Raw genomic sequence first — 15646 nt, forward strand, 5'->3', positions numbered from 1 at the left:
TAGGAGGCGGTAATGCAATATTTATTGGATGCCAACCGCCGTTAAACCTGAACGAAGAATGTCGTGGCACCGGCAGTGGCAGTTGTTCAACATTGTAACATGACTCACAGATAGAGGTGAAAATATGTGAAACATAATCTCTTAATGAAACGTATTGAACCCATGTCACCCATTCTAATATATGTATAGTTGTATTATTTTAATTTCGGGGGTTCATGTCAAGAGCTGAACATCCTCTTCCTCTCTCCTCACTCTCACTTTTTCATCATTGCCTTTTTCCAGGAGGCTAACCTACAGGTAGCGGGCACCTAACATATTCCTCGCTGGTAGATAAAGCCATGCGTCCAAAGTAAAAATGTGACCGGGTGACAAAGGGGGCGGATGGCTAGGATTCTAGGAAGAAAAAATACAGACGGAGCGAGTTACGAAGTCAAATTTGGAGAGGGAGGGAGAAAAGGGAGGGAGAAAAGGGAGAGAGAAAAGGGAGAGAGAGGGAGTAGACGAAAAAAGTGTACATTATGCGGTGCCAGAAACTACACGCGAAGAACACGGGGTAGGCTTGATATAAATCAGAGTCGTGTTTTGCTTTAGGAGGGGAAGAGAAGAAATCGAAATCGTAGAGAAGTGTTTCTACAGCTTCAAGAAACGTTCTGTCAACGTTGTGACATTTATTTTTCCTAAGAAAAAGAGCTGAAGTAAGTCATCATTTTTATTAGAAACTTCAACATATTTTTTGTTGACTTTGTATCTAAAAATGACACTAAAAGCTAGCAAGTGCCAAATATACCCACAAAGGCAAGCACTAGCTGACGAATGTATGGTGTTTTAGTTACTTTCAGAGGTATATGTGCTTGTTAATGCGTTATTGCAATGATAATACTCGGATTTGTTATGTTAAATTTGCTTGTATGTTTTGATGACAATAAATATGGCGGTTAATTAGGGCAGGACTACTTTTTAGTAGTGATGTTCAGTTTGCGATTGATTCGTTCTTTTTGGATGACTCTTTTATTGACACGAGTCATTATTCATTTTTCCGAGTGACTCGTTCATTTTCGTCGTTCGTTTGACCTGCTGGCCCTTTGGAATTTAAAACAATTCAAAATTCAACTGTAGAATTCACACATTATTTAAGGACAACGTGGTGCAAGTCACACATCGTATAATGAAAATTCGAAGTCTGAGTTCACAGTAACGAGCGTAACGACTACGGAACGTTCTCACGCGCCAACGGCAGGCAGGTAGCTTGTCCTGTGACTGAAAACCATTGTTTTTGCGAACGAATGGTTATTTTTGAACGGATCTTTTTGGCGGACGTCGCGAATCGCATCGGTGAAAGAACCGTTCATTTTGTCTCCCTGATTTGCATACTGGTACTACTGGTCTTTTTTGTTTTTGCTCAAAACAACGTTTTTCGGGTAATAGGTTAAACAATTATTATATAAAGAGGACGAATCCTCACTGCAGAAACAATTTTTAAAAAATTCACCTTTATTTAACCAAGTTCCAACAAGTTCTCATTTGCAACTGCGACCTGGCCAAGATAAAGCATAGCAATTCGACACATAGAACAACACAGAGTTACACATGGAATAAACAAAACCTACAGTCAATAATACAGTAGAAAAATAAGTCTAATAACAATGTGAGCAAATGAGGTGAGATAAGGGAGGTAAAGGCAAAAAAAGGCCATGGTGGCGAGGTAAATACAATATAGCAAGTAAAACACTGGAATGGTAGATTTGCAGTGGAAGAATGTGCAAAGTAGAAATAGAAATAATGGGGTGCAAAGGAGCAAAATAAATAAATACAGTAGGGGAAGAGGTAGTTGTTTGAGCTAAATTATAGATGGGCTATGTACAGGTGCAGTAATCTGTGAGCTGCTCTGACAGCTGGTGCTTAAAGCTAGTGAGGGAGATAAGTGTTTCCAGCTTCAGAGATTTTTGCAGTTCGTTCCAGTCATTGGCAGCAGAGAACTGGAAGGAAAGACGACCAAAGGAGGAATTGGCTTTGGGGGTGACCAGTGAGATATACCTGCTAGAGCGCGTGCTACGAGTGGGTGCTGCTATGGTGACCAGTGAGCTGAGATAAGGCGGGGATTTACCTAGCAGAGACTTGTAGATAACCTGTAGCCAGTGGGTTTGGCGACGAGTATGAAGCGAGGGCCAACCAACGAGAGCGTACAGGTCGCAATGGTGGGTAGTATATGGGGCTTTGGTGACAAAACGGATGGCACTGTGATAGACTGCATCCAGTTTGTTGAGTAGAGTGTTGGAGGCTATTTTATAGATGACATCACCGAAGTCGAGGATCGGTAGGATGGTCAGTTTTACGAGGGTATGTTTGGCAGCATGAGTGAAGGATGCTTTGTTGCGATATAGGAAGCCGATTCTAGATTTCATTTTGGATTGGAGATGCTTAATGTGAGTCTGGAAGGAGAGTTTACGGTCTAAGAAGACACCTAGGTATTTGTAGTTGTCCACGTATTCTAAGTCAGAACCGTCCAGAGTAGTGATGCTGGACGGGCGAGCAGGTGCGGGCAGTGATCGGTTGAATAGCATGCATTTAGTTTTACTTGCGTTTAAGAGCAGTTGGAGGCCACGGAAGGAGAGTTGTATGGCATTGAAGCTCGTCTGGAGGTTAGTTAACACAGTGTCCAAAGAGGGGCCAGAAGTATACAGAATGGTGTCGTCTGCGTAGAGGTGTATCAGAGAATCACCAGCAGCAAGAGCAATATCATTGATGTATACAGAGAAGAGAGTCGGCCCGAGGATTGAAGCCTGTGGCACCCATAGAGACTGCCAGAGGTCCGGACAACAGGCCCTCCGATTTGACACACTGAACTCTCAGAGAAGTAGTTGGTAAACCAGGCGAGGCAATCATTTGAGAAACCAAGGCTGTCGAGTCTGCCAATAAGAATGTGGTGATTGACAGAGTCGAAAGCCTTGGCCAGGTCGATGAATACGGCTGCACAGTAATGTCTCTTATCGATGGCGGTTATGATGCCGTTTAGGGCCTTGAGCGTGGCTGAGGTGCACCCATGACCAGCTCTGAAACCAGATTAAATAACGGAGAAGGTACAGTGCGATTCGAAATGGTCGGTAATCTGTTTGTTAACTTGGCTTTCGAAGACGTTAGAAAGACAGGGTAGGATAGATATAGGTCTGTAGCAGTTTGGGTCTAGAGTGTCACCCCCTTTGGGAATCTTTGGGAATCTCAGACGATATGAAAGAGAGGTTGAAAAGGCTAGTAATAGGGGTTGCAACAATTTCATCAGATAATTTTAGAAAGAGAGGGTCAGATTGTCTTGCCCGGCTGATTTGTAGTGGTCCAGATTTTGCAGCTCTTTCAGAACATCAGCTATCTGGATTTGGGTGAAGGAGAAATGGATGGGGCTTTTGCGGGTTGCTGTCGAGGGTGCCGGGCAGTTGACCGGGGTAGGGGTAGCCAAGTGGAAAGCATGGTCAGCCGTAGAGAAATGCTTACTGAAATTCTCAATTATAGTGGATTTATCGGTGGTGACAGTGTTTCCTAGCCTCAGAGCAGTGGGCAGCTGGGAGGAGGTGCTCTTATTCTCCATGGACTTTACAGTGTCCCAGAACTTTTTTGAGTTAGTACTACAGGATCAAAATTGGGGAGAGCGCATCAATCTGGTCCATACTGATTTTTTCAGTGTATAAAAAAATACATAATTTGGCCTGGTAAATATGTATTTGAACGTGAGCCGGTTCTTTTACATGAACTTTGACAAATGAGCCAGCTCATCGAAGAGACTCGGAATGGCATCACTACTTTTTAGCTAGCTAGCTATTTCGGAAATGACTGTCACTGGTCGCTACTTTCGTCCACATTGGATTGGGCAATCCGACCAGTGTGATGTTTTGGGGGGGGCACTCAAACCATTAACTAATTTACATATCTAGCTAATGAGATGGAGATGTATAACATTTAACTTGGTTCTGGAGCCACACATTTTATGTCCATTCCAGGGTTCAGGTGAGGGGCGTGGCCAATGTCGAACATTTTAGAGACCCTCCTGTTGTTTGCAGTGACAAAATATAGCTGCTTTAAAGACAATTTCCTGCAATTCTACACATTTTTGCAATGAAATATACTGTTTTAAAGCAATTCTGAAAATGTTTCCATGGGGTTGAGAGAAAATGTTTCAGTTTTAAAGCTAATTTCCTGCAATTCTACACATTTAGCGATGGCATGTGCTTTCTGAGTGACACAAAATCAATGGGGGCCCCATGCCATGACAAAACTCCTGAATGCATAATTTTAAAATTTTTAGATTCTCACTGACAGTTTGGCTTTTATTTTGGTAATAGTTCTCAAATATGATCTTTTAAAAATATATATAGGTCCATTATCTTTTCTATATTATTTAGGTCTGGTTTTAAAGCTACAGTATGTAACTTTTGTGCTATGACCAAATCTACATAGAAAAGTAAGTTATAGATCTGTCATTCTCATTGAAAGCAAGTTCTATGTGCGCTATTTCTATGCTTCCCATCCTTAAGTTTTGTTTTTGCATCTTTTACTTTCGGTTTTGTAAACCAGTTTCAAACAGCTGAAAATGCCATATTTCTGGAAATTAAAAATATATTTCACAGCTGTTTAGATGGTAGAATGATTTTCTACACTTTACTTGCTAGTTTTATCACATAAACTGAGATTAGGTGAACTATTAGAATTTTAGCAACCAGGAAATGGTGGAGCGATTTCTGCATATTTAAAACCAAGAATGTTTATTTATTTTTACTGTTTGGACATAGGTGGCACGAAAAAACCCAATACTTTTCTATGCAGAAAAAACCCTGCATTTGAAAGAACAATAATATATTAATACATATATTAATATATTACAGTCCCTGGTTCGAATCCAGGCTGTATCACATCCGGACGTGATTAGGAGTCCCATAGGGCTGCGTGCAATTGGCCCAGGTTTGCCCGGGGTAGGCCGTCATTGCAAATAAGAATTTGTTCTTAACTGACTTGCCTAGTTAAATAAAAAATAAAGGTCAGCAAGAGTGAACTTCCTTCCTAACAGTGGTGGGAAAAGTACACCATTTTCATACTTGAGTAAAGGTAGAGACGCCTTCATAGAAAATTACTCAAGTGAAAGTCACCCAGTGAAATACTACTTGAGTAAAAGTCTAAACGTATTTGGTTTTAAATATACTTAATTAAGTATCAAAAGCAAAAGTACACATCATTTCACATTCCTTATATTAAGCAAACCAGAAGGCATGATTTTCTTGTTTTTTAAATGTACGGATAGCCAGGGGCACACTCCAAAACTCAGACATAATTTACAAACTAAGCATTTGTGTTTACTGAGTCTGCCAGATAAGAGGCAGTAGGGATGACCAGGGATGTTCTCTTGATAAGTGTGTGAATTGGAACATTTTCCTGTCCTCCTAAGCACTCAACATGTAACGAGTACTTTTGGGTGTCAGGGAAAATGTATGGAGTAAAAGTACATTATTTTCTGTAGGAATGTAGTGAAGTAAAAGTTGTCAAAAATATAAATAGTAAAGTACAGATACCCTCAAACGACTTAAGTAGTACTTTAAAGTATTTTTTACTTTACTTTACGCCACTGCTTCGTTTTTTGAATGAGAACTGAAAGTTAAGTGTTTTCCCTGACATGTTGTCCTGTTGTCCAGCCCGTGGAGGTTGGTAAACCCAACTGGTCAAGGTCAGATTCAGATTCATCCCTTGGGTCAGAAGAGAGAGAGAGAGAGAGCCAAATTGATTAATGTGATGAGTCACAATAATCAAATACATGGCCTCACTTGTTATAACTAAAGAGAATTAGTTTTAAAATGCTCTGTAATAATATCCATTTCACAACGCTTTGTAATAGGCTACCGCACATTTTCAAACCTCTGACACAGCCTTGTCCAGAGCTGAGTAAATATCAAGTAGTAGTTAGTTACAACATTGCATCATTCAGCTGTATCCTAGCCAGGATAGGGTTGTACAGTAGTCTGCAATATAGGTACTGCAGGAAATAAAATTGGTTTGTGTTTCTCCCTTTCTCACTCTTTCTTCCACACACACAAACCGTACACACTGTGATATGATAGGGGCCGCCAGTTGTTTGTTAACCTAAAATGAGCTGTTTCTTTGTCCTCCTACTTGTTTGCAAGCCTCAGCTCCCAGGACTGTGCTAGTCGATTAATCATTCAGTTGAGTGTCAACCGGTCTTTCAGTCAAGTGTTGAATTAATTTGTTGAACGGTGAAGTTAAATCAAAGGCAAGGGGATAGAATTTAGACGTTTTATTTTTGAGTGGTGAAACATCAAGAAAATGTCTGCATTTCCTACACCACGACGGTCACCCTGCTCCTCTTTCTAACGACTAACGACCCACTCAAGACCAAGGGGAAGGAAGGAGTGATAACAGCACATGGAGGGGGAAAAGAGGTGGGAAATCTTGTGAGGTGAGAGATAGGCAGAGGAGGGAAAGTAAGAGACAGACTTATATAACTCAGTTTGCACACCACGTGACATGTTTCTATAATTTCTCATGCACATGCTACCACTAGCGCACAGAGGTTACTTCAGGCACACACGGAGATACATCTTGTTCTTATCTAATATAGCACAGAGATTAGCTTTTCCAGGCCTTTTGTCTGTAGTCCTACCGGTATGTCTGGAGGGGATTCTCTGGAAGTCCAATTTATGTGCTGTAGATACTAGGACTAGGTCCTATACTTAGCTGGTACATACCATCAATCAATCAAATGTATTTATAAAGCCCTTTTTACATCAGCCGATGTCACAAAGTGCTGTACAGAAACCCAGCCTAAAACCCCAAACAGCAAGCAATGGAGATGTAGAAGCACGGTGGCTAGGAAAAACTCCCTAGAAAGGTCAGAACCTAGGAAGAAACCTAGAGAGGAACCAGGCTTTGAGGGGTGGCCAGTCCTCTTCTGGCTGTGCCGGATGGAGATTATAACAGAACATGGCCAAGATGTTTAAACGTTCATGGATTACCTGCAGGGTCAGATACTAATAATCACAGTGGTTGTAGAGGGTGCAACAGGTCTGCACCTCAGGAGTAAATGTCAGTTGGCTTTTCATAGCCGATCATTCAGAGTTAGAGACAGCAGGTGCGGTAGAGAGAGGGTCCAAAACAGCAGGTCCGGGACTAGGTAGCACATCCAGTGAACAGGTCAGGGTTCCATAGCCGCAGGCAGAACAGTTGAAACTGGAGCTGCAGCATGACCAGGTGGACTGGGGACAGCAAGGAGTCATCAGGCCAGGTAGTCCTGAGTCATGGTCCTAGGACTCAGGTCCTCCGAGAGAAGAGCGAGAGAAAGAAAGAGAGAATTAGAGAGAGCATACTTAAATTCACACAGGACACCGGATGAGACAGGAGAAATACTCCAGATATAACAGACTGACCCTAGCCCCCCGACACATAAACTAATACTGGAGGTTGAGACAGGAGGGGTCGGGAGACACTGTGGCCCTGTCCGATGACAGGGCCACAGACAGGGCCATACAGGCTGGATATAACCCCACCCATTTTGCCAAAGCACAGCCCCCACACCACTAGAGGGATAACAGACCACCAACCTACTACCCAATTTAAAGGCAATGCTACCAAATACTAATTGAGTGTATGTAAACTTCTGAACCACTGGGAATGTGATGAAAGAAATAAAAGCTGAAATAAATAATTCTCTCTACTATTATTCTGACATTACAATAAAGTGGTGATCCTAACTGACCTAAAACAGGGAATTTTTACTAGGATTAAATGTCAGGAATTGTGAAAAACTGAGTTCAAATGTATTTGGCTAAGGTGTACGTAAACTTCCGACTTCAACTGTATGTACGGCAGCACCATTGTTGTTTGTGGAGTGTTATTGTCGCTGCCAGTCAATGTCTTCTATTCCCTCGGAATCACAGATAGAACACATTTACAGACATAAGTTGCTAAGTGCCTGTAAAGATGTTACTCATTGTTGAGAGGGTTAAGGGAGCCGTGTGTGTGATTGTGTGTCCAGCATGGGGTGTCAGTTACAAGAGAAATCCCCCTCTTCAGATACTTTCTTGGCACAAAGGAGTGCGCTGGACTATGCCTAATCCCATTACACACAGTCACACACACTCCCTCTCTTTCTCCCCCCGACACACACACTTTTCTCTCTCAGCCATCTCTCAATAAAACACTCTCTGTCTGTCCTTCACACACATGCCCGGACTACACAGTCACAGACAGGACCCCCTCATAAAGTCTGTTGAATGGATATCCTGTTCACGTCTGTCCACCCCCCACTTAGGCTAACTCAAGTCCACTGACAGACACCACCCCTCACTCTTTTTCCCCCCCACTTCCCCCTCTTTCACTGCACTGTCGTTTTCTCTCTCAGCTGCTCGCTTAGTCCTTTTTTACAAGTTTGTTAAGGTGATCATGACCGGACAGTAGGCTATTTGATATTGGCTGTTGGTCATGTCAGAGACTGAGGTCACCTGTCTTCTGTTGTGTGTGTATGTGTGTGGTAGAGGCAGACTGGTGTCTCCTCCTGGTTTGAACTAAAACTGCTATTCTGAAAAAGGACCAGGGGGTTTGGTGGGTGATGTTCCATGACCTAGTTTGGTCAGAGCTGTTCTGTTTTTTGAACTCTTTCTGATTCCAGAGAGGTGACTCACTGGATCCTAGCCAGTGTCCCCTTGTCAAAGTGACATGCTGGCCTATAGCTGGAAATGTGTAGTCTAATACTGTACTGTTGGCTGTAACATCTACATGTATTGATTAAACTCTCTCTCTCCACTTTTCTACTTTCTCACACACTCTCTCTCTCTCTGCATTCTTTCTCTCTCAGAGCAGCAATGGCGCCCTCTCTCCTCCAGGCCTATAGTAGGCGCTGGTGGATGGCTGTGACGGCGGTGTTGGAGAACCTGCTGTGTTCTGCCGTGCTGCTGGGATGGGGCTCCCTCCTCCTCATGCTGAAGGGCGAGGGCTTCTACTCACACCTCTGCTCAGGTAGGATACACACCAGGGTTTCTGTTAGCTGGTAATAGCCGGCTTTTGGCCGATTTAAAAAAATCAAACGCTAATAAATATAATTGCAGCCAGCCAATTGTCTGGGAAAAAATCCCATTGAGAAATAATGCATTTTAGCCTATTGATTCAGATACCAGTGGGTGTAGCGCAAGAGCTGCTGATACAGCTTAAACAGATGTCTGTTGCTGCTGGAGGGAAACATGCGCTTTAATAAGCCCAATCATTGTGCAACGATTCTAAAGGCAATCACATGTATAAAAAAACGTTTTTAAACGATGGCCATGATTAAAAAGAGCTACCATTTCTTAACTGGTAATTGAAGCGTGCTTCCCATTCGCCATTCAAGTGCATAGGCAACTAGGCAGGCTTCCCTGTGTTACACACCACTTTGCAATGAGCTACAGGCAGTATGTATTTAGAAAACATAAACTTAATTGTTTGAAACCTGAACGTTTTACTACATATTATGAGGCATGTCTTACCTTGCTTCAAAGTAGCCTAGCCAAACGCCAACCAAACTGTGCAAGAGCAATTATTTTATAGACTTAGTGGCCGGGGGCTTTAATGCAGGGAAACTAAAATCCGTTTAACCCAATTTCTACCAGCATGTTAAATGTGCAACCAGAGGGGAAAAAAACTCGAGACCACCTTTACTCCACACACACAGACGCATACTAAGCTCTCCCTCACCCTCCATTTGGTAAATCCGACCATAATTCTATCCTCCTGATTCCTGCTTACAAACAAAAACTAAAGCAGGAAGCACCAGTGAGTCGGTCAATAAAAAAGTGGTCAGATGAAGCAGATGCTAAGCTACAGGACTGTTTTGCTAGCACAGACTGGAATTTGTTCCGGGATTCTTACGATTGCATTGAGGAGTACACCACATCAGTCACTGGCTTCATCAATAAGTGCATCGATGACGTCGTCCCCACAGTGACTGTACGTACATACCCCAACCAGAAGCCATGGATTACAGGCAACATCCGCACTGAGCTAAAGGGTAGAACTGCTGTTTTCAAGGTGCCCGGACTCTAACCCAGAAGCTTATAAGAAATCCATGCCCTCAGACAAGCCATCAAACAGGCAAAGCGTCGCAGGACTAAGATTCAATCATACTACACCAGCTCCGACACTCATCGAATGTGGCAGGGCTTGCAAACTATTACAGACTAAAAAGGGAAGCACAGCTGCGAGCTGCCCAGTGACACGAGCCTGCCAGACAAGCTAAATTACTTCTATGCTCGCTTCGAGGCAAGTAACACTGAAACATGCATGAGAGCATCAGCTGTTCCGAACGACTGTGTGATTACACTCTCCGTAGCCGATGTGAGTAAGACCTTTAAACAGGTCAACATTCACAAGGCAGCAGGGCCAGACGGATTACCAGGACGTGTACTCCGAGCATGCGCTGACTAACTGGCAAGTGTCTTCACTGACATTTTCAACCTCTACCTGTCTGAGTCTGTAATACCAACATGTTTCAAGCATACCACCAGAGTCCATGTGCCCAAGAACACTAAAGTAACCTGCCTAAATGACTGCCGACCCGTAGCACTCACGTCTGTAGCCATGAAGTGCTTTGAAAGGCTGGTCAACACCATTATCCCAGAAACCCTAGGCCTAGACACACTCCAATTTGCATACCGCCCCAACAGATCCACAGATGATGCAATCTCTGCTGCACTCCACACTACCCTTTCCCACCTGTACAAAAAGGAACACCTATGTGAAAATGCTATTCATTGACTACAGCTCAGCGTTCAACACCATAGTGCCCTCAAAGCTCATCACTAAGCTAAATACCGTGGGACTAAACACCTCCCTCTGCAACTGTATCCTGGACTTCCTGACGGGCCGCCCCCAGGTGGTAAGGGTAGATAACAACACATCCACCACGCTAATCCTCAACACGGGGGCCCCTCAGGGGTGCGTGCTCAGTCCCCTCCTGTACTCCCTGTTCACTCATGACTGCATGGCCAGGCACGACTCCAACATCATCATTAAGTTTGCTGATGACACGACAGTGGTAGGCCTGATCACGGACAACGATGAGACGGCCTAAAGGGAGGAGCTCAGAGACCTGGCCGTGTGGTGCCAGGACAACAACCTCTCCCTCAACGTGATCAAGACAAAGGAGATGATTGTGGACTACAGGAAAAGGAGGACCGAGCACGCACCCATTCTCATCAACGGGGCTGTAGTGGAGCAGGTTGAGATATTCAAGTGCCTTGGTGTCCACATCACCAGCAAACTATCATGGTCCAAGCACACCAAGACAGTCGTGAAGAGGGCACGACAAAACCAATTCCCCCTCAGTGGGTGGACGCCCTAATCAGGTTACGCAACCAATAGATACATTTCTTAAATGACGGGTAAATTAAAATGTTGCCAGTCAAATGTCCAGCGCCACATTTTCCTAACGGAAACCCAGACCAACAAACTGTCAGGGGTGTGTATGAGAGGCGAAGTCAGGTGTAGGAGAGCAGTGTAATAAACAGGCACACTTAAATTCCGTTCCAAAAATGACAGCACATAAGAACAATAACGTGCCAAAAATACGGAACATATCAAAAGTATAGCGCCTGACAAAATCCACATAACAATAAACAATTACACACAAAGACATGATGGGAAACAGAGGGCTAAATATATGTAGATTGATTGGGGAATGAAAACCAGGTGTGTATGGAACAAGACAAAACAAATGGACATATGAAAAATGGAGCGCCGGTGACGTCGATCGCCGAACGCCGCCCGAACAAGGAGAGGAGCCGACTTCGACGGAAGTTGTGACATAAACACACACTATCAGAGGAGGAAGACTTACATACACAGAGGAGGAAGACATCCAGTGCATTCGAAAAGTATTCAGACCCCTTGACTTTTTCCACATTTTGTTATGTTACAGCCTTATTCTAAAATTGATTAAATTGTTTTCCCCCCTTATCAATCTACACGCAATACCCCATAATGGCAAAGCAAAGACAGGTTTTTAGATATGTTTGCAAATGTATTACAAATAAAAAACTGAAATTTCCCATTTACATAAGTATTCAAGCCCTTTACTCAGTAGTTTAAAGCACCTTTGGCAGTGATTACAGCCTCAAGTCTTCTTGGGTAGATACTACAAGCTTGGCACATCTGTATTTGGGGAGTTTCTCCCATTCTTCTCTGTATATCCTCTCAAGCTCTGTCAGTTTGGACAGATATTTGGGTTCAAGTGGCTGGGCCACTCAAGAACATTCTTGAGGGCTTGTCCCAAAGCCACACCTGCGTTGGTTTGGCTGTGTGCTTAGGGTTGTTGTCCTATTGGAAGGTGAACCTTCGGCCAAGTCTGAGGTCTTGAGCACTCTGGAGAAGGTTTTCATCAAGGATCTCTCTGTACTTTGCTCTGTTCATCTTTCCCTCGATCCTGTCTCCTAGTCTCCATGTCCTTGCCGCTGAAGCAGCATGATGCTGCCACCACCATGCTTCACCGTAGGGATGGTGCCAGGTTTCCTCCAGACTTGACGCTTGGCATTCAGGCCAAAGAATTCAATCTAGGTTTCATCACACCAGAAAATCTTGTTTCTCATGGTCTGAGAGTCTTTAGGTGCCTTTTGGCAAACTCCAAGCGTGCTGTCATGTACCTTTTACTGACGAGTGGCTTCCGTCTGGCCACTCTACCATAAAGGCCTGATTGGTGGAGTGCTGCAGAGATGGTTGTCCTTCTGGAATGTCCAATCAATTGAATTTACCACAGATGAACTCCAATCAATTTGTAGAAACATCTCAAGGATGATCAATGGAAACAGGATGCACCTGAGCTCAGTTTCAAGTCTCATAGCAAAGGGTCTGAATACTTATGTAAGTAAGTTATTTATTTTAAAAATCTACACACAATACCCCATAATGACAAAGTGAAAACAGGTTTTTGTGTATTAATGAGAAGAAGAAAAAATGTATCCATTTTAGAATAAGGCTGTAACAAAATGTGGAAAAAGTCAAGGGGTCTGAATATTTTCCGAATGCATGCCACAGGAGGTTGGTGGCACCTCAATTGGGCCGGACGGGCTCGTGGTAATGGCTGGAGCGGAATGGTATCAAATACATCAAACACATGATTTGATGCCGCTCCATTCCAGACATTATTATGAGCCGTCCTCACATCAGCAGCCTCCACTAATGCATGCTGTTCCTCATGCACGCACACACACTCTTCCTCAGAATACACTGCTATCAGGGATGAGCGGTAACCTTTGCATCTCTCCCATAGAGAACGACACGATGGCCCACTTGCTGGCGATGGGCAACCTGACTTCCTGGGAGAGTGGTATCTGGGTGAGCTGTGTGGACCAGGAGGAAATGCTCAACCTGGGCTTCACCATCGGCTCCTTCCTCCTCAGCGCTGCCACCCTGCCCCTGGGCATCCTCATGGACAAGTACGGCCCGCGCCCACTACGCCTCCTCGGCAGGTAATTATATAACATTATAAACTGAGTGGTTCCAGCCCTGAATGCTGATTGGCTGACAGCCGTAGTATATCAGACAGAATATCACGGGTATGACAAAACACCTTGTTTTCCTGCTCTAATTACGTTGGTAACCAGTTTATAATAGCAATAAGGCACCTCGGGGGTTTGTGGTATATCGCCAATACCACGGCTAACGCTGTATCCAGGTACTCCACGTTGCGTTGTTCCCTATGAACAGCCCTTAGTCATGGTATATTGGCCATATACCACACCCCTTTGTGCCTTATTGGTTAATTAACTAGTGGTTAGTACCAATAGTGATAATTCAATATGATATCGATATCATTTGATATTCATATGAGCAAGGCATATCGGGATATCCGTTTATCCTTGGTGTTAACGTACACTATTCTGTAAAAGAGTATACGTTACTGTTGGGGTGGCGGAGGTCTCCGGAGGCCTAAACTACCCACCAGTTTGAATACAATGGGAAGCCCGTTGATGGCCCATCAGCAGGCAGTTAAGTATGCTAAAATATAAATGTAAAATGTCTCGAGGTTAGAGAAGCTGGCCAGTAACCAGAGGGTTGCCGGCTCGAACCCCAAGTTGCCTGCTGTGAAATCTGCAGGGGGTGAGCCGGCAGCCGGAGGATTACCGGGTTCAATATCTTGTATACTATCTAATGCTGTTGTGCTCTTGAGCAAGGCACTTTACCCCTAAGTGCTCCAGGGCCACTGCTGGGCAATAAAGCAAGTATTGTATGGTATTGTTCCTGCAAGCACAAGAGCCTTTCACAGGCTCTCAATTTAGCATACCTACTGCCTGCTGATGAGCCATCAACAGACTTCCCATTGTATTCAAACTGTTTGGGTAGGTTAGGCCCCCGGAACATTCACACCTGGCCCAATGGGCAATCAGCAAGCAGTTGTCAGATCTTTGCAAAGCCATGAAAGTTATTCATTCAAACGAGATTTTCCATATCAGTGGCCATCATGAATATTAACGATTGTCGAAACTAGTCATATAGCTCTAATTGAATAGTTTTTTCCCACCAAAGTACTTTCGCTGTATCGACATTTTCACATTTACATTTTAGTAATTTAGCAGACGCTCTTATCCAGAGGAACAGGAGCAATTATGGTTAAGTGCCTTGCTCAAGGGCACATCGACAGATGTTTCACCTAGTGAGCTCAGGGATTCAAACCAGCAACTTTTTAGTTACTGGCTCAACACTCTTAACCGCTAGGCAGTCCCCCAAAAAATTGGAATGGGAAATAGTGGTAAAGCCCAAAAAGTTAATGTCAGACTGCTTAAAGGCAGAGGAAGTCAGATTATGCCAGATCACACACCCAGGGCGGGTGGAGGGGCATTTAGTCTTTTGTGTCTCCTCAGTGAACATGGGTGGGGCTGTGTTTGTCTTTTTGTGTGTGTGTGTGTTTAAGGGAGTGGTTCTCAACTGATTTTGCCTTGGGACCCAAATTGAACCAGGTTGTCTCAGTAGCGATCCAATATTCGCATTGCAATTTTTTGGGCCAAAAAGCAGTCTGGAAAACTACTTTTAATGCTTTATTGATATTTATTGTACCAATTATATGACAAGGGAACAACAGTCACACCTTTTTCATTGTCAATAATTCCATTTTGCCCATATTCTCGATGAAGAATGTTTATGTTCACAAAATCTGCTAAATAGCACTGCTAATAACTCTATATTGAAAATACTGTGATTGAAATATAGGTTCATTATCATTTCTACACACTTTATACCTGGTTTGAGTCATTTAAATTCAGACTGGAGTATTCACCACCCATTCAAAACCTCCCACCGGTTGAGAATCGCTGGTTTAAAGTACACGTGTCAATGTGTTTCCGTATGTGTGTGTTTTAGGTTTACCATAGTGGAGGTATGAGTAATGAGGAATGTGTGACAGACAAAAGAGGTGTGTGAATGCTGTAATGACAGACACATGGCTCGAGGAGAACCTCTGCCTCGTTGGAATCTCTTCCGTCAAAAAGGGAGAGAAAAAAGCAAATAGAGAGAGAGAGATTTGACTAGTACACCGCTCTCATCTCCCTCCTTGTCTTGAAATGTACCGTTGTTATTTGCTAATGAATGTATAATAATGTATTTTTTAGGTCTGGATGTCCATTTAAAAATGAAA

At 43.5% G+C, this 15646-nt stretch overlaps 1 protein-coding gene across 1 annotated transcript in view; it reads left to right on the forward strand.

The window, feature by feature from the left end:
- Positions 1-415: 415 nt before the first annotated feature.
- Positions 416-15646, forward strand: part of LOC139574338 (large neutral amino acids transporter small subunit 3-like) — a 34792-nt gene continuing 19561 nt past the window's right edge. The window contains exons 1-3 of the mRNA XM_071398827.1: positions 416-695; positions 8846-9006; positions 13286-13484. Coding sequence (XP_071254928.1) covers positions 8853-9006; positions 13286-13484 — 353 coding nt within the window. The 5' untranslated portion in view covers positions 416-695; positions 8846-8852. The remainder of the gene's footprint in view (positions 696-8845; positions 9007-13285; positions 13485-15646) is intronic.

Source organism: Salvelinus alpinus, chromosome 4 (assembly GCF_045679555.1).
Source record: "Salvelinus alpinus chromosome 4, SLU_Salpinus.1, whole genome shotgun sequence".
Lineage (NCBI taxonomy): Eukaryota > Metazoa > Chordata > Actinopteri > Salmoniformes > Salmonidae > Salvelinus > Salvelinus alpinus.